At 44.7% G+C, this 19,118-nt stretch overlaps 1 protein-coding gene and 1 pseudogene across 1 annotated transcript; one reads left to right on the top strand and one right to left on the bottom strand.

The window, feature by feature from the left end:
* The first annotated feature begins 2,331 nt into the window (after positions 1 to 2,331).
* Positions 2,332 to 13,490, top strand: LOC123448198 (annotated as a pseudogene).
* Positions 13,491 to 14,756: 1,266 nt separating this feature from the next.
* On the bottom strand, positions 14,757 to 18,890 carry LOC123446824. Its single transcript, XM_045123366.1, has 5 exons — positions 18,067 to 18,890; positions 17,282 to 17,340; positions 16,279 to 16,407; positions 15,779 to 15,914; positions 14,757 to 15,364 (listed from the first exon to the last, which is right to left on the bottom strand). Exons 1-5 carry the CDS (start codon positions 18,745 to 18,747, stop codon positions 15,047 to 15,049), a joined length of 1,323 nt encoding a protein of 440 aa, XP_044979301.1. The 5' UTR covers positions 18,748 to 18,890; the 3' UTR covers positions 14,757 to 15,046.
* Between the last annotated feature and the right edge of the window lie 228 nt (positions 18,891 to 19,118).

Raw genomic sequence — 19,118 nt, 5'->3', positions numbered from 1 at the left:
CAAGGAATTTGCTCTCATTTTCCTGTTGTTTTATTGTTATGACTTTGGTATTCGGACTTGTGCTGGGATCAAAAGTAGCTCTTATCACAAAATAAATCGAGCTGTCGAACCGAACGATGTTGTTCCATGACAAAAAATAAAATAAAAAACTGAGAACTGATCTATTTTTGCATATACTCCGCAGTTTGTCGATCAGTTGGTTATCAGTCAAATGGCTGATGCAGTGAGCATCGTCGGGTCGTAGGTTATGTAAAATATTCGAGGTTTGTGCAAATAAACAATGCTCTTTCTCTCCTGTGACACGCATAATTAAGCAGCATTGTTGTGTTTCTTGTACCGATGATGATATGTTTGTGTCATGCGCTCTTTTTATCGATCGAGGGCGTGTTTACCGTAAATAAATCTCGACAAAATCAAAAGGGTATGAAAGCGGAAGAAGATCATGGTGCCACTTCATTGTTTCCTCTTTTGTTCTTTCTTTCTTTCGAACTAACGAGCTTCCTCGTTCGTCGATTTCCATTATAAAAAGCCGCCAGTTTCTTACAATCAGAGTAATACGAACTCGAGGGAAACGAAATAAATTTGTTTTAAAGTGGCATGGAAGTGATTATCCTATTTTTTTTTAAGTTATTAAATTTTTTTTTGAGGGAAAAAAGTTATTATTGTGAAGGAGGTTCCAAAAGCTTGCTGCAGTCAACGGCGGCCCCAGGCCCAGGACAGCTCGGGCCATGAGGCCCAATTCCTTCGTCCTTAACTAGAAAAAGAAAGTGTCTGGCCCGAGCCCACCAAGTCCGCCTGAGATTTCTGCTGCGGCGAGCCAGCCGATCCCCAAATCCGGGACAACGCCGGCCGCCATTGTTTCCTTCCTTCCTACCCACGGAGTGCCGTGCTGATGAGCTGGCGCGCCGGTGACCGGGAAGGACGCGGGAGGAGGAGGAGGAAGCCGGCGGCCACTGTTGACGGTAAGTGCATCAGCTTTTCTTTTCACCTATTCTGGGGGCAATTGATAAGCAGAGGAACATGATGCGCTTGGCGGGCTTGTAAAGGAGAAGGAGCTCACATATTGCTGCAGATGTTGGGTTCCCGGAGCAAACATATCGGGCTCGGCTGGATAACGCCGGCGGCCACGAGGTGGATGAATGTCTACTATCATCAGATTCACGGCTGCCTGAAAAAGCACCAGCATCAGATTCTCAGATAGCCAGGAAGGTAACATCTAGGCTTGTTCCCGGAGCAAAAACCGACTTGACATTAATTCGATGCGGTTGTTCCTTGAATGAAAATTGTGCTGTGCTGTGCTGTGCTGTGGGTGTTGTTTCTTTGCGTTACTAGAAGATCACTTGATAGAGTTCACACATGTGTGAGTAATACGCGACAAAGGGCTGAAAAATAAGCCGCTCTTAAAATTTGTTGAGGCTTCTAAATTAGTTATTCCATAACTACTCCCTCCGTTCCTAAATATAAGTCTTTTAAGCGATTTCACTATGTGTCTACATACGAAGTAAAATGATTGAATGTACACTCTAAAGTATGTCTATATACATCCGTATGTAGTCCACTAGTGAAATCTCTATAAAGACTTATATTTAGGAACGGAGGGAGTAGTTCATAAGCTCCAACGAATGAGAGATCCGGCTTACGTGAAAAGCTGGGGAGGGAGGGGACATCTTATTTTGTAAGCGGACCAAAGAACTGGCCCGTCATTCTGATAAAAGCCATTGTGATAATGTGCAGCTATATATATTGGTGTGAATGAAGGAGAAAAAGGAATCTACGGCCCCACGAAGCGCACGCACCCAAAAAAGGCTAAAAAAGAAGCAAAGCTACCAGCACCGGATCCAAAGGACATGTATGTATGTATATGGATGTGCCTTTGCTTTGACTCAGAGCATCAATTCAGGCACAAGTAATCCTATATTTGTATTCCTTGATCTTCCTATAGCTTGCCTCGATCGTCCCAGCGAAGAAGAAAAGAGAGAACATATTCATTGCTTGCTAGCTTTGCCTTTGCACACAGCTCACCCTACCTCACCATCAGCCATGGACTCTCCTCCTGTATATTGCTGCAGAGCATCTCCCCCTCCCCGATCTCCTCCAACACCTGACGGCACCAGCCTACTACGCCTGCATTGCAATCAGCCATCTCCGGCGTGCCCAAACAGCGCGATCAGCTGCCTCCCTGTTCGTCGGCGTCGTGTACGTGAATCTTTCTTCCTACATGCTCCTTCCTTCCTCTGACATGAATGATTATTGCTTGCTGCTACTACTGCCTAACTGCAAACAGGTTTCTTATTCCTTTCTACGTGCAGCAAGCCAAGTTGTTGATTGCAGCGGCGCAACGCGGCTATGGAGGTGGCCGTCAGCGCAGCATGGTGGGTGGTGACCAAGGCGCTGGGCCCGGTCACCGACGGCTTGCTGGAGGCATGGGCGGCCAGCGCAGGGCTCGGCCCCAACATCGACGCCCTCAAGATGCAGCTGCTCTACGCCCAGGGGATGCTCAACAATGCACCGGGGCAGGGCAGGGACATCACCAACCCTGCGCTCAAGGGGCTGCTTCACAAGCTGCGTCAGCTGGCGTACGTCGCCGACGACGCGCTCGACGAGCTGGACTACTTCCGCATCCAGGACGCACTCGAAGGCACCTACCACGCAGCAGAAAGCGTGGATGACCGGGGCTGCCTCCAGGGCCTCTCCTTCAACGCTCGCCACACGGCCAGAGCTGTTGTCGGGAAGATCAAGTCCATGAGCTCCTGCTCGCGTGCTGCTAGCCCAACTGATGACCAAGAAGATATTGGTGGCAGCCAGGGATGCTCATGTGTTGGCAGATGCAGCATGCCCAAGGTTGCCTCTGGTGCTGTTCAAGCTGCTGTTGGTAAACACTTCCCATGCTGCTACTCTTCTCCTCATACCAGTGAGTTGGCCGAATCATCCAACATGACAGCTGCAGGCGGATGGCGACTCCTCTGTGGCGCCTGCCCGCCCAAGGCACCGGCGCAGAGAGTTCGCGCCGCAGATGAAACACCAAAACTCAAGTTTGATAGGGTGGAAATGTCCAAGAGAATGATAGACATCGTAGAGCAGCTCAAGCATGTATGTGCTATGGTGTCCACCATTCTTAATCTGGAGCTGCTAAGCTTAAGCCGTATCCCTATCAAAGTCAGTCCTGCCATGGATCGGCCCAAAACCACCCCGCAAATTATAGAGCCTCAGCTATACGGGAGGGATACCCAGAAAAAGGAAATCATTGATGGCATCACTCATGGTGTATATTCTTCCAAACGACTTACTGTCCTTCCAATTGTTGGGCCAGGGGGTGTTGGGAAGACAACCTTTACACAACACATATTTGAAGAAGTGAAGAGCTGTTTCCAGGTTACAATTTGGATATGTGTGTCTCTCAACTTCACTGCAGATAGATTGGCACAAGAGATTTTGGAGCAGATCCCTAAAGATAACAGCAGTGAGAGCAAAAATGGTAGTAGCATAGAAGAGAAAATTGAACAAAGGTTAAGATCAAAGAGGTTCTTACTTGTCTTGGATGATGTGTGGAAATATCCTGAGGATGAGTGGAAAAAACTATTAGCTCCGTTCAGAAAAGTGGGGACAGAAGGCAACATGGTTATAGTCACAACTCGAATTCCAGGGGTAGCAAACATGGTCAGGACAGTTGATCATTCTATAGAAATGGAACGTCTAGGTCCTCAAGATATTATGTCTTTCTTTGAAGCATGTGTATTTGATGACCAACAACAACCATGGGAAAATCATCCTGAATTACAAGATGTTGGGCACAAAATAGTGGAAAATTTGAAGGGTTTCCCTCTTGCTGCAAAAACTGTGGGTAGATTGCTCAGAAACCAGCTCACATTTGACCATTGGACAAGTGTTTTGGAAAGTAAAGAGTGGGAGTCAGAAGGTAGTGATAATGATATTATGCCAGCCCTCAAACTTAGCTATGATTATCTTCCTTTCCATCTGCAACAGTGTCTTTCCTACTGTGCATTGTTTCCTGAAGATTATGAATTTCATGCAGAAGAGTTGGTTCATTTGTGGATTGGACTTGGGATTTTACACTCGGATGGTCACAAGAAAAGAATTGAAGATGTTGGGTTGTGTTACTTGAATGACTTGGTTAATCAGGGTTTTTTCAAAAAGAATGTATCAACATCTGGCAGTCCTTATTACACCATCCATGATCTACTACTTGAGTTGGTAGTGAAGGTCTCATCATATGAGTGTCTTAGCATATCCAGCTCTAATGTGATGTCCATACAAATTCCCCCATCTGTACGTCATTTGTCTATCATTGTAGATGATGCAGACGTCAAGGACACAGTGACTTTTGAAGACTACAAGAGGGGTTTGCGGGCATTGGAAAATAGATTTGAAGTTCAAAACCTACACACTTTGATGTTATTTGGAGAATACCATGCAAATTTTTCAAGGGTTTTTCGTGGTTTATTTTTGGAAGCTAGAGCCCTTCGTACTGTCTTTTTTTCTGGAGCATCTTATAATGTGGAGGATGTGTTGCCCAACTTTTCAAAGCTTGTTCATCTTCGCTACTTAAGGATCAAGTCAGCTGGTTTTTATGATGACGAAGGCTTGTGTGTACCTAGTGTGCTGTGTAGATTATATCACTTGGTAGTCATTGATCTACAAGAATGGAAGGACTGCTTCGGTTCAACAAGACATATCAGCAACCTTGTAAAATTGCGTCATTTTGTTGTGCCCCGAGAAGAACCTCACTCTGGCATATTTGAGGTGGGAAAACTAAAATTCCTGAATGAATTAAAGGCATTTAGAGTTGGACAAGAAAGGAAGGCGTTTGAACTGAGTCAACTGGGCAAACTGAGAAATATTGGAGGATTGCTTGGAATTTACAATCTTGAAAAGGTGCTATCAGAAGAAGAAGCAACTGAATCAAAACTGATGCACAAAAGCCACTTGCAAGAGCTAATGTTAGAATGGGATGTTGAACGATCTAACAGGGTTCCTGCATTTGAGCAAAGTGTCCTTGAAAATTTTGTGCCACATAGAAATATGCGACATCTATGCATTAGAGGGCATGGAGGCACTAATTGTCCAACATGGTTAGGAGAGAACCACTCCATCAAGAATCTAGAATCTCTTTCTCTGGATGATTTATCTTGGGGAAACCTTCCACCTTTAGGAGAGATGTGGATGGTAAATGATCTTGGTGAAGAGTATCAGGTCTGTATCGCCGGCCAAGGATTTAAAATTTTGAAAAGGCTAAGATTGGTTAAGATACCAAGATTGAGGAAATGGGTTGCGGACAACAATACTGTTGATTTGTTCTCTCACCTGGAAGAACTCACCATTGTAGGTTGCTCTGAACTTATTGAGTTGCCATTTTCAGATCTTAGTTATGGTCGGACACAGCAAGAGAAGAGCATTGCTTGGTTTCCTAGACTTAGGTCTCTCAGGATAGAAGACTGCCCAAAGCTGTTGTTATTGCCTCCAATCCCTTGGACTTGTGGCCCGTGCTCTATTGAGTTAAATCGGGTGGGCTCCAGTCTTGAGCAGCTAGATTACAGAGAACGACATGGATCAGACTCAACTTTTTCATTGTATGTGGTGGGAAAGGATGGCGCGTTCTTGAAGGCGTTGGTCTTCTCTAATCTAACTTTTGTGAAAGAGATAGATATGCATCAATGTCGTTGCACTGGTAAGGAATTGACGCAAGTGTTCTCTTTTATGCCCGTGCTCACCCACATTATAATAGTGGGTTGTCAGGGGATAAAATGGCTCGGTGTGGCGGGGCAATCATCAGCATCTTGTTCTTCTGCTGAACTATTGCATCAGGAGCAAATCAGACAGCAGAAGCAAGAGGCAGACAAAGGAGGAGACGGAGTGCTGCTCTTGCCTCCCCAGCTACAGAGGTTATACATGGAAAAGTTCCCAGAGCTGAACTTGCTCTCTGATTCATTGGAAGGCGACAAGGAAGGGAGTGGGCTCAAATATCTTTGTTCTCTCCAATCGTTGGATATATTGGACTGCCCCAAGTTACTGCACTCCTATTCATCATCTTCTTTTCCTTTTCCAGCCTCTGCCTCTCTGCAAAGGTTATATTTGCAGAGGTGTGGGGAGTTCAGGGGCGAGAGCATATGCCCTCTGCTCGCCCAAGGCCATCTCAAAACGTTATGCATCTTTGAAACCCCCAATGTCTTCTCCGGTTCTGAGCCATTATTGGACAGGAAGCTTATTCCCTGTTCCTCTGCACATCAGGAGCTTGACCTGAGGACAGACGATGTTGCAGGACTCCTCACTACGCATATCTGCAGCCTGATCTCTTCCTCTCTCACCACCTTATATCTTGGTTGGAACCAAGATGCTGAGCGCTTCACACATGAGCAAGAGGAGGCCCTTCAGCTCCTCACCTCCCTCCAGGAACTTGTCTTTTATTCTCTTGAGAAGCTGCAGTGCCTCCCAGCAGGTCTAAATATACTTGCCAACCTCAAGACATTAAATCTCTTGTCCTGTCAAGTCATTAAGTCGTTGCCGGAGGACGGCCTCCCGAGTTCCCTACAAGAGTTAAATATCCACGACTGCCCTGCCTGGGAGTCGTTGCCCAAGGATGGACTGCCGAGTTCCCTGTCAAAACTGAAAATCAGTGAATGCCGTGCCATCAAGTCACTGCCCAAAGGCAGCCTCCCAAGTTCTCTACAAGAATTAAACATCTACAACTGCACTGCCCTGATGTCTCTGCCCAAGGATAGCCTCCCAAGCTCTCTGCAGAAATTAGAGCTCCATGACTGCCCTGCCTTAATGTCTATGCCAAGGGGCAGCCTCCCAAGCTCGCTGCAAAAATTGGAATTCCGTGGCTGCCCTGCCTTAGAATCGCTGCTTGAGGATGGTCTCCCAAGATTTCTGCAGGAACTAAAGATCCAAGGGAATACTACAATCACTTCGCTGCCCAAGGGCAACCTCCCAAGATCACTGCAAGTATTAGATGTCCGTTATTGTCACAATGAGGAGCTAAAGAGGCAGTGCCGCAAGTTAAGAGGAACCATCCCCAAGATCATAACAGCATAATCTGACCAAAGGTAACAGCCACTCATTCTGACTTGTTAGTTGTTACTCACTAATTTCCTAACCTCTGAACCACAATAGTTATACTCTGTTTTGTTCGGTTCATTGAAATTACTGTCATTCCACCTGAATAAAACCCCTTGTTTTTTCCTATCTAATCTGCAGGGTACATTCTTCTAGCCTCTCAGAATCCAAGCATCAAGGTCTCAGTTTGCATCTTCCGTCTTTAAATAAAACTGGTCAGCACAAGAGTTATTATTCCATACACATGTACTTCTATAAGCTATAGCATGCCCAAATCATTTGTCTTTTTGGGCTTGCTTTCCCTCGTTCCCAGATTTTTTGAAATTCTGAACAATGTTTCAATCTACCGTGCAGGGCTTTGCCTCGGAGCTGTAAATTCTTCTAACCTTGTAGAATTCTCTGCATTCACACAACCACGCACAGTTCTCATATCATAGCCTTGAGTGGCATCTTCCTTTGTACATAAATGCGGTACGAATATATAAGAGCATTTTATTCTGTAAAATTAATCCATGACATTCTATTTTATTCTTCCTGTTTACCTCATGAACGCATAATCTGAAGTCTGAGCTAGAATGCAGGGCTCTTTGGCTTGGAGCTGCTCATTCTTTTACCATTCTAGAATTCTACCCATTCATGCACATCTAGCACACAGGGTTCATGTGTGGTATATTTCTCTACATAAATCAGGTATGTACATGTAAATGTAACTTTACTCCATTACGATGCTCACTACTAAGCAGCAACAAGAACTTTCTTATCTGCCATCATTTATTTAAGCTTTGTTGCTCATTTATTTGCTTTGCGTTCCTCATGATTCTCTGTGAGTGATCTGAAATTTGCCGATTTAAAGCAATTCCTAGTGAAGAAAGGCTTACAGGTAGGTCTCTGTTTTTAACTATCCTTCACGGTTTGGTTTTATAATGTGCAACAAACTAATTTCCCCTGCTTTCTATGAAGCATCGGAGGATTTATTCTTGGTGTTCATGGAAATTACGGCCATTCGACCTGAATTACCCTCTTGTTTTTATCTAGCCTGCACCGCAGTTCTTGGACTTGTTCATTCTTCTAGCCTCTCAGAATCGAAGCATGTTTCCTAGTTGCCCATGCAAGCAGGCCGTGGTTAAGGTTAATAAGTCACTTATGGTAGGCCGTCCTCTGTCATGTGAAACCTCTGGATAGGGCCATAATTGGATCAGGCTACAGATGATCAGGCGAAACACTAATGGTCAGTATGTGTTTTATTCCATTGCTACTTAATTGCATGCCTGTGACTCTGCAACTAATCATGCATGTATGTACACAGGCTTACTGATTCTGTAAAATCTGTTTTGTTATGATATTTCAGGTACTGCTTTGAGAAATGTTAATGAGCAATGCTGCTTGTAAGTACGAATGAACTATATGGTTTCATTTGGTTAGTAGTTGAATTCTTCGCCTCGTTGCTCATTTGTCTATCATTGTAGATGATGCAGACGTCAAGGACACAGTGACTTTTGAAGACTACAAGAGGGGTTTGCGAGCATCGGAAAAAAGATTTGAAGTTCAAAACCTACACACTTTGATGCTATTTGGAGAATACCATGCAAATTTTTCAAGGGTTTTTCGTGGTTTATTTTTGGAAGCTAGAGCCCTTCGTACCGTCTTTTTTTCTGGAGCATCTTATAATGTGGAAAGATGGAATGGCTGCTTCACTTCAACAAGATATATGAGCAACCTTGTAAAATTGCGCCATTTCATTGTTCCCCAAGAAAAACTTCACTCTGACATATTTGAGGTGGGAAGACTAAAATTCATCAATGAGTTAAGGTCATTTAGAGTTGGACAAGAAGATAACGTGTTTGAACTGAGTCAACTAGGGAAACTGGCAAATATTGGAGGATTACTTGGAATTTACAATCTTGAAAAGGTGCAATCAGAAGAAGAAGCAACTGAATCAAAACTGATACACAAAAGCCACATGCAAGAACTAATACTAGGATGGGATGTTCAGCGATCTATCAGGGATCCTAAATTTGAAGAAAATGTCCTTGAAAGTCTTGTACCACACAGTAATCTTCGACGCCTACGCATTAGAGGGCATGGAGGCACTAATTGTCCAAGATGGCTAGGTTCAAACCTTTCCGTCAAGAATCTGCAATCTCTTTCTCTGGATGATTTGTCTTGGGGAAACCTCCCACCTTTAGGAGAGATTTGGATGATCAATGATGTTGGTGAAGAGTATAAGGACTGTATCTTAGGCCAAGGATTTCAAAATTTGAAAAGGATAGAATTGGTTAATATATCAAAATTGAGAAAATGGGTTGTGGATGACAATACTTCTCATTTGTTCTCTCAGCTGGAAGAACTCACCGTTGAAGGCTGTTCTGAACTCACTGAGCTGCGATTTTCACATCATAGTAGTGATCTGCCACAGCAAGAGAAGAGCTTGGACTGGTTTCCTAGACTGAAATCTCTCAGCATAGAAGACTGCCCAAAGCTATTATCATTGCCTCCAATCCCTTGGACTTCTGGCCCTTGCTCTGCTGTGATAGGAGGGGTGGGCTTAGGTCTTCAGAAGCTAGTTTACGAAAAAGAGAACGGATCAGACTCAAGTTGTTCACTGCAAGTGAAGGGAAAGAATGGCGAGGATTGTGTATTCTTGAATGGGTTGGTTTTCTCTAATCTAACTAATCTGAAGGAGATGGTCATTGAAAATTGCTCTCCTCTACTGCTCGATCATCTCCTAATGCTAACATCTCTGGAATTGCTCGAGATATGTGGCTCAAGTAATGTATTATCCTTGATTGAAAGTGTGAGTCATGTCCGATGTCAGCTACCTGTTAAAAAGATAAGTGTCAAGCGATGTGGTTGCAATGGTAAGGAATTGACACATCTGCTCTCACTTGTGCCGGAGCTCACAGAAATGAGAATAGCGGGTTGTCAAGAGATAAAATGGCTGGGTGTGGCGGGACAATCATCAGCATCTTCTTCTTCTGCTGCTGCTGAACAATTGCATCATGGGCAAATCGTACAGCAGCAGCAGCAAGAGTCAAAAGAAGGGGTAGACGGAGTGCTGCTCTTGCCTCCTCAGCTAAAGGTGTTAAACATCGAAGAGTTCCCAGGGCTGAGCTTGCTCTCCAGTTCGCTAGAAGGTGACAAGGAAGGAGGTGGGCTCCAAGGTCTCCACTCCCTCCAATCATTGGGAATAAGGGGCTGCCCCAAGTTACTCCACTCCTATTCATTCTCTTCTATTCCATTTCCGACCTCCCTGCAAGAATTAATTTTGAGTGGTTGCGGGGAGTTCAGAGGCGAGGGCATAGGCCCTCTCCTGGCCCAGGGCCGCCTCACACGGTTATGCATCTTTGAAACCCCCAAAGTCTTCGCCGGATCTGAGCCACTTGACAAGGAGCTTCTTCCCCCCTCCTCTGCACATCAGGAGCTTGAGCTGAGGACAGATGATGTTGCAGGGTTCCTTGCTGCTCATAGCTGCAGCCTTCTCTCTTCCTCCCTCACCACCCTATGTATTGGTAGCAACAAAGATGCCGAGTGCTTCACACGCGAGCAAGCGGAGGCCCTTGAGCTCCTCACCTCCCTCCAGACGCTCGAATTTTCGTTTTGCAAGAAGCTGCAGTGCCTCCCGTCAGGTCTGCATAGACTTGCCAGCCTCGAGACATTAAAGATACATTGCTGTCAAGTCATCCGGTCGTTGCCAGAGGACGGCCTCCCGAGTTCGCTGAAAAAATTGGAGATCACCAACTGTCCTGCCATCAAGTCGCTACCCAAGGGCAGCCTCCCGAGTTCGCTGCAAGTACTAGAGATCTGCTCCTGCCCTGCCCTGACGTCTCTGCCCAAAAACGGCCTCCCAAGCTCTCTGCAAAAATTAGAATTGTACAGCTGCCCTGCCTTAAAGTCACTGCCGGAGGACGGCCTTCCAAGGTCTCTGCAGGAACTAAAGATATACGGGAGTACTGCAATCAATTCCCTGCCCAATGGCGGCCTCCCAAGATCATTGCAAGTATTGGATGTCCGTTGGTGTAACAGCGAGGAGCTAAAGAGGCAGTGCCGCAAGTTAAGAGGAACCATTCCCAAGATCAGAACTTAATCTGACCAAAGGTAACAGCCACTCATTCCTACTTCATACTCATTGATTTCCCCTGCCTTTTCCTAACCTCTGAAGCATCGGAGTGGTTATTCTCTGTTTTGGTCTGTTTTGGTCTGTTTTTTTTATCTACTCCGCAGGGCGCTTCTTCCACCTGTACATTCTTGTAGCCTCTTAGAATCCAATCAAGTATATTTCCAAGTTGCCATTGCAAACATCAAGGACTCAGTTTGCATCTTCCATCCGTACATAAAACTGGTTGGTACAGGCATTATCATCCCATACACACCCGTAGTTCCATAAACTATGTAGAGTGTCCAAATCATTTGTTTTCTTTTTGCATTTGGTTTGCCTTGTTGCCAGATAATTTGAAGGTCTGAACAATGTTTTTTTTTCAATCTACAATGCAGGGTTATCTGTCTTGGAGTTGTACATTCTTTTAGCCTTGTAGAATTCTATCCATCCATGCACATCTGGCACACGAGGCTTGCATGGTATGTTTCTTCACATAATCAGGTAAGTTAATTTGCTCCTGCTGTACCATAAACACCGAAGCATTGAAGTCATCCTCTGTTTCTTCAGCTCATCAAAATTACTGACATTTCACCTGAATAACCCTCTTTCTTAATACTCCCAGCACAGCAGTTCTTCACCTTGTATGTTTCCAAGCTACACTGCAAGTATCAAGGTCTCAGTTTGCATCAAATTCTCCGCACTCCCGCAACTGCACACAGTTCTCGCATCATCGGTTGAGTGGCATCCTCCCTCCTGTATAGATGACTGGCCAGCACAGAACGTGTAGTGTATTGATTCCTAAGTGGCAATACAGTTGTAACTCAACTTGTGGGTAAAGATTCACACCCTTTGCAAAGGTATTGAATCTGTTTGAATAGCCGCTACCACGGCATGGGATAAAACCGGTTTTGTTAGTTCTTCTAAGCCTAGCCCATTTGCAGGGAAGTTCTACAATTAATTCTCTGTTAAGTCACTTTACAGTAGGCCGTCCAGGGGCACACGAAACCTCTGGATAGGGCCATAATTCGGCGAGGCTACATATGATTAGGGGGTGTTCTGGTGGTCAGTATGTGTTTTACTCCATAATTAATTAGTTGCGTGTGCCTGTCACTCTGCAACCTATATACATCGATCTTGATGTGGAGATTATGCCACGATACAAATTTGAGATCGGTAAAGCTAGGAATCTAACGGGTTGAGTTCTCTAGCTGCTAAAGTGTTGAGAGGCTCCATATTAAAAAGGACAAAACGAAAATGGTAAAACTTCTTTTGCTGTTCAAATGAAGAATTGAAAAAACAAGTGTTGTTGCTTTCCGACGGGGCAGCCCATTCCATTTCCTAGTTAGTTGCCAGCCATAAGCACTTAACTAATGTCGAACTAGTTGAATTTGCTCATCAACCTTGAGCCACATATGCCAAACACCGGGCCAGTAACCACCAGAAATCATCTGGTCTCACTAGACAGCCCCGGACCAAAGTGCTCCCCCATATGGTTTCATTTGGTTATATGTTGAATTCTACACTTTGCTGTTCATTTACCGGGCTAAGAGGTTTTCCTGTAACAGAGCACTGGCTCTGACGCTGCTGGTTTCAGTCAGAACTTGGGTTGATGCAGAAGTTGGAAAGGTGGATGAGAAGCTTACTTTGCTATCCCCACAATATCTCCATCAGCCCACAAGTCAGTTCTTGTGGGTGATCTGAAATTGGTTGATTTCAAGCAGTTCCTAGCAAATACAGGTTTACAGGTAGGCCTCTGTTTTCAATGAATTTATGATATTATGTACCTTACTCAATCCATCCATCATATTTTACTTTTAGAGTGGACATCAAACCAATATATCTGGTTATACATCCTGAAAACATTGAGATTTATTGCTGAGAAATTCCTTCCAGGTTGAGTTTGCTGGGGTGCTCTACGGTGCGGCAAGTATACCATGGTGTGCAAGATTGGCGATTGATTCTAACCAAAAGGTAACTTACTACTGGAACTGCCATAAATTTTGCAGCAATTTTGATCAGTCACAATGTTTGCGCCAAACTTTGGTTGCGACGGTCCTCCAACAATGAAAAGCTAATGATGAAAGATACATAATCATGATAAACCGCCTCTCCACTTATGCCACGCTCGGCTCATGTATATTGTTAGTTGGTGTGCCTGTGACACGTTTGATGGTGCATTGCAGGGGAGCACGGGTTCTCAGCAGATTGTGATCGGGGGCCCGTTGTGCGAGGACTAGTACAAGATCCAGGAGCTACTTTATTCACAATTCCTCTTGCTTTAGAGGAGATCCTCCTGGAGCTGCACCATTGCAGCCATTGACCAGCAAATAGACAACTTTGCCTTAAGATTGCCTTATCTTAAGGAAAAGAGTGAATTCCGTTTTTGACCCCTAAGTTTGACAGTTTTGACACTAATTACCTCATTTAAGAGAATTTCATCCATTATACCCCATTTAAAGAAAGTGTTGCCACATTTTACCCTTTTCTATTATTTGTGAGCATTCTGATCTATGGGTCCCGATTGCCAAGTCCGTGTGATGCCACGTCGTCGGTTTTTTCTTTTCTTTTGTGAATTCGTCTTCGGTTTTTTCCTGGTATTATTCCTCATGTAAAACCAGTCCGCGCTGCTGCGCCCGACCGGACGTCCGGTCCTGGCGATCTACGCTCGACCTGAGCCGCGTCATGTTCGCCTCCAGCGCACACACAGGTCGTCCAACTTCTAACCGCATGCACCGCTCTCAAAGCACGATTTGCGAACGATGAACCGGGGCAGAAGAAACGGGAGTAGGCCCACAACTGAGACTGTAATAGGCCAAATAAAACACACACACGACATGTGTCTGAGCTCGGCACAGCTCGTTCACGAAACACGAGGTGCAAAGCAGGCAGAGGAGGAGCATGTGTATCACACCTCTTCTATGCTCTAATAGGATATGGAGGAGAGTTCCTTATACGTTGTTCCAAACCCTCCAAACCCTCCTCCACATCCGGGATAGGATAACAGGCCCCACCATGTCATGAAACCACTAATGGGCGTTTCAGATTTTCCAGGAAATAATTGATATATGGGCCTAAAGCTCATCCATATTTCAACATCAACACCTATTAGGACACACCCATTAGTCACAATTTTTCCTTTTTTTTTAAAGTTAGTCACAAATAATATTTTCAGAATTGGTTTGTAGCGTTCCAAAATCAAATATTTATTTATTTCTTTACGTATTCCCATTTCTGATATTTCAACAAAAAAACATCACTCAAAAATTATTTCAACTTTTTCACAAAATAAAAGTATTTTTTTAGATTTTGAACACAAAAAAATCACAAATTGACATTTTTTCCATTCTCCATGAAACCATCACAATCACTGCATTCTCCTTTTTCCTAAAACACACAGGAGAGCCACGCATCATTCTATTAAGATAAAGAAAAGTACAGAGGATTGCCACACAAAAATCACTGTATTCTCAAAATGGATAATATACTTATCTGAAAGAAAAAACTTCACATTACACAGATCATTTTCGAAATTCAAAATTCCAATACAAAAATCTTAAATTGAGCATCACAAATTGCCAGTCCTCTATTGAACCACCAGAAGCAACCATAATCTCAAATTGGACAATATACACATCTACAAAAAATATTCTCATGTAAAAGCAACCCACAATGGAGTCCTAACTATTCAGAATTTTGATTCGAAATTTGCCAGTCTTTCAGCATTGCTGCGGTTTTCAGACGTGGTGGGATAGGACTAATTACATGAGTAAAAGGCACTGGAGAACAAGGCACAATAAACAAATAATGAACAACATCCTATCAAAATAATTTACAATGCAAGAGCAAAAAGAAGGGACTTTACATACACAATCAGCGTCAGGAAGGAGGGGAGGGGCTGCGCAGCACTATCTGGCCATCCTCGTCCTTCTCAAACACCTCCTCTATCAGGTCGTTCCAGCTCACCCGTGGCTGCTGGCTCGACGACGCTGGCGGCGGGAAGCTCTCACTCCTCTCGGGCCGTGGGCCACCGTTGAACGTGCCGTAGACCGACGCCATGCCCGACACCGACAGCGTGGCGGCCCTGCGCAGCGCCACCTTGTGCTCCTCCACGTGCTCCCTCTGCACCGCCATCTCGTCCCGCTCCATCCGCTGGTTCGATGGTGCTGCCGTCGCGCGCTCCTTCTCCAACATCAGCTGTTCATGTTCACATGTCATATGAGCAGTGCTATGACATTATTATTATTCACTGGTTCAGTCTGGAAATTGCTGCAGATAAATGGCATGATGCGTGCTACTTGAATCTGAAGTTGAACAAAACTTCTAAACCTTCCTAGACGCTTTAACAATCTAACATTTTCATGTTGACATATCTACACTCAAACTACTTTGTACTCTAGATTGTGCACAACTTGAACCCAGTACCTGCTTCACAACACGGCCTGATCTACTGTAGATGGCATGCACTGCTTGAGACAACAAGTGCTGGATTGCGTATTTAGAAGCTACCAAACATGCAAACTACAATTTGGTAAAACAGAATTTTATTCTACTTCTCTGTCAGAAACACCAACATGACATAAATATGCTGTGTATATACAAAAGACTTACATCCAGAGCTCTCTGGCCTTCCCGCTCGATCCAAACAATGGCATGGTCCATTGTGGCGTTACAGGAAAGAACAACATGCTCAAATCTACCATCTACCGGCACAGCTGTTTTGACCACCGGTGGATATCTTCCGCACCTGCATGGATATCACCAAGAAACTGTGTTTAAGAAAATATTGGAAGCCTCCAATAGCTAAAACATAGTAATCATTAGTGAGAAAATAATTCTGAAGAAATCAGCATCGTGTTAAATAGTTTTAGCCATTATTAAATAAGTAGTATGGGCTGTGTCATCCATAGTGTTTGAATAACTGAACTACATACTGACAACCAACATGAAGGTTCTCATAGGATACTAGGGAACAGAGTATTTTCTTTATAGCACTAGCATAATATTCTCTCTACTTCTGACATGTGTGAGAACCTCTGCCATTGCTCAATAACTGTTTCCTATATTTTTTTCTACATTCTAGATCAACACTACAGAAAAAATAAAGGTACCTGAAACTTTTCCTTTCCACAATGTGATATATCCGACCTGGTGCATAGAGCCTCCTTGGATCCTTTAGCATAGCATCTTCAGGTATGCAAGTATCCTTCAAACATCTCAAACATAGAAGACATGGCAGACTGCCCAAGAAGAGAAGATGGCCCAGTTTTAAAATTGCTCCAACCCACAAAGCTGGAAGAAAATAATCACATTGCATTCAACAAACTCGATGCCATATCATAGCTAGTACAGTAAACATAAACCAATTATTGGAAAATCAGATAAAAAATCCCATCTACATTAGAATTCATTGCTATTGATCCATAGCTTATGAGTTTGCTTGCAATTTATTGATGCTGAGATATTTTTTTCCTTTCCTGAAGCCATTCTAGAAGCAAAAACCTATTGGCCTATATATTGGTTCTAGTTTCTGCTATTTATCCATGATTGAGTGTCGTATTGATTTCTGTATGATGTTCCTTAGTAGTTTGAGCTAACTAAATCGGAGTTGATTAACCAACATTTATGGCAGACAAAAGATATAGTGGGGAAGGGCACCAAGGTAAACACGAGTAGTATGTAATATAGTAGGGTAAGTAGGCAAAACCAATATGTACTCTTTGGTAGCTACTATACTAGAAACCAGAAAAAAATAATTGTCTAGGGGTAAACTCATGCTCAGATAGCAAGGCAAAAGCCTATCACAGTGATCAGTCACATTAGAATCATGATGTCTCCCAACGAAGGAATATATACAGTTGCCACTTGGCACTTTGAAGGGCTAAATTAGGGAACAGAAGTAACTAAAGAATCGATTGATCAATATCACATTGCAGTACTTAGTTTTCACCTGATACATTTAGGGCCTGTCATTGGCTTATTAATATTCAATTGGAGTAAAAGAGAAATATGGAAGTACGGAATTACGTGATGTGGAAGTGTGTGCTAGAATCATACTATATAACTAACAGCAGTAAATACAAACATATAACAGCGTTGGAGGCATGGCCATACCAGAGAATCGACTTGAAAATATCTTCTAAAGGAGTAGCCGTCCGAGGCAGGAAATCATCCTGTCAATTGCCAGAACAACAACAGTTATATTCAGCCTATACATACTCTATTGATATGATTCTATCTAGAAGTTAGAGGAAGGGCAGGTATTCTTGTCTGACAGAAATAGTGCCCAACAAAACGCAGACAGACATGTAACTAACTTCTGCAACAGTATTTTTAGCAGCAAGCAAGCACTAACAAAATTCAGATAGGCGTGTAACTAAATTCTACTGAATTGGTAGCAGCAAGCACTCAACAAAATTCAGAGAGGCGTGTAACTAAGTTGTACTGAATTTGTAGCAGCAAACAATCAACAAAATTCAGAGAGGCACATAACGGAATTCTAATATACTGAATTTGTAGCAGCAAGCAAGAACTCAACAAAATTCAGAGAGGCACATAACGGAATTCTAATATACTGACAAATTACAACAGGCATGTAACTAGTTTCTGCAACTGAATTTGTAGCAGCAAGCAAGCACTCAAACAAAATTCAGACAGACATGTAGCAAACTTCTGAAACTGTATTTTAAGCAGCAAGCAAGTAAGCAAATCGGTTGGTGAGCAATGCAATGTCTATCCCATTCAGAAGTCAGAAGCAGAGCAGGTATGTGTCTGACAGCAGTAGCAGCACTGAACAAAATAAATTCTGATGACAGGCGTGTAACCAAATTCCTAGTACAACTGAACTTGTAGTAACCAAATAAGTTGAGACAAGCAAGCAACCAAATCAATTGGGTCACCTGTAGCACAACTGAGTTGATGACGTCGGCGTATCTGACGGCGAGGTTGAGGGACATACAGCGTGCGGGCGCCATGGCGTAGCACCTGGTGCGGGCCCTTTCGACCTTGCCGAGCTTGTCGAGGTTGAGGACGACAACCATGGTGAGCATGGCGGCGACGCCTGCGCCGAGGGAGTGGCCCGTGAAGGTGAGCGTGTAGTCGGGGTAGCGGTCGAGGAGGTCCCGGAGCAGGTCGCACTCCTTGTCGAGCACCCAGCCGGCGGCGCGGAGGAGGCCGTTGTGGACGTAGCCTCCGTCGAAGCGGCGCTTGCCGAGGCGGTTGTCGAGGAGCAGCGCGTAGTCGGACTCGCGGCCGAGGTTGAGGCCCCGGAGCGCGAGCACGATGTCGGCGTGGTCGTGGTCGAGGTAGAGCAGGTAGGGCGTGACCCGGCCCCCGGTGTCGGCGTAGGTGCGGCGGCGCACGACGTTGGAGGGGTCGAGGAGCGGGGCGGCGAGGTCGGGCTCGTAGTTGGCCATGACGAGGCGGCACATCCTGGGGACGGGCGCGAAGTCGGCGGCGGCGGCGTGGCCCCAGGTGGCGCTGTCGTGGTAGCCGGTGTGGACGCACCGCTTCCACGCCCACCGCGCGCACCCCAGGCAGTAGACGCACTCCAGCAGCGGCAGCCCGCACGCCAGCGACATGCGGGGAGATTCCGCCGAGGGATCGCGGTTGGGATATTCCGGCGGTGGCGGTGGCGGTGGCGGTGGCGATCGGATCCGACTCCGAGCGAGCGGGGTAGCTGGGGACGGAGAGATTTTGCGGGATTATTATTAAATCGGAGGAGTGTTTTCCAAATAATAATCTAATCGGATCCGATTTGGTTGCTGGGCAAAACAAAAATTACGATCTGGGGCCAAATATTGCAATGGAGGGTCAAGATCTGGGGCCAGGTGTGGTGTTGGTGAGTGGTGACAGACAGTGACTGACCAAACAATGTGGATGACACGGCATTGCCAAATATTGCAATGGAGGGTCAAGGTCGATACAAGTCATCATCATCGACGCCTCGTTA

The sequence above is a fragment of the Hordeum vulgare genome, chromosome 4H, assembly GCF_904849725.1.
Source record: "Hordeum vulgare subsp. vulgare chromosome 4H, MorexV3_pseudomolecules_assembly, whole genome shotgun sequence".
In the NCBI taxonomy this organism is placed as follows: Eukaryota; Viridiplantae; Streptophyta; class Magnoliopsida; order Poales; family Poaceae; genus Hordeum; species Hordeum vulgare.
Note: the sequence above shows the minus strand (reverse complement) of the source record. Positions and strands in the feature narration are given on the sequence as shown.

Bases quoted from the DNA above. Each gene is read 5' to 3' on its own strand.
- LOC123446824 (XM_045123366.1), bottom strand. From the start codon at position 18,747: ATGTCGCTGGCGTGCGGGCTGCCGCTGCTGGAGTGCGTCTACTGCCTG. The intron at 17,341-18,066 runs GTGACCCAATTG...GGCAATTGACAG, and splicing joins TCAACTCAGTTGTGCTACAG to GATGATTTCCTGCCTCGGAC. The intron at 16,408-17,281 runs GTATGGCCATGC...CTTCTTGGGCAG, and splicing joins ATTTTCAAGTCGATTCTCTG to TCTGCCATGTCTTCTATGTT.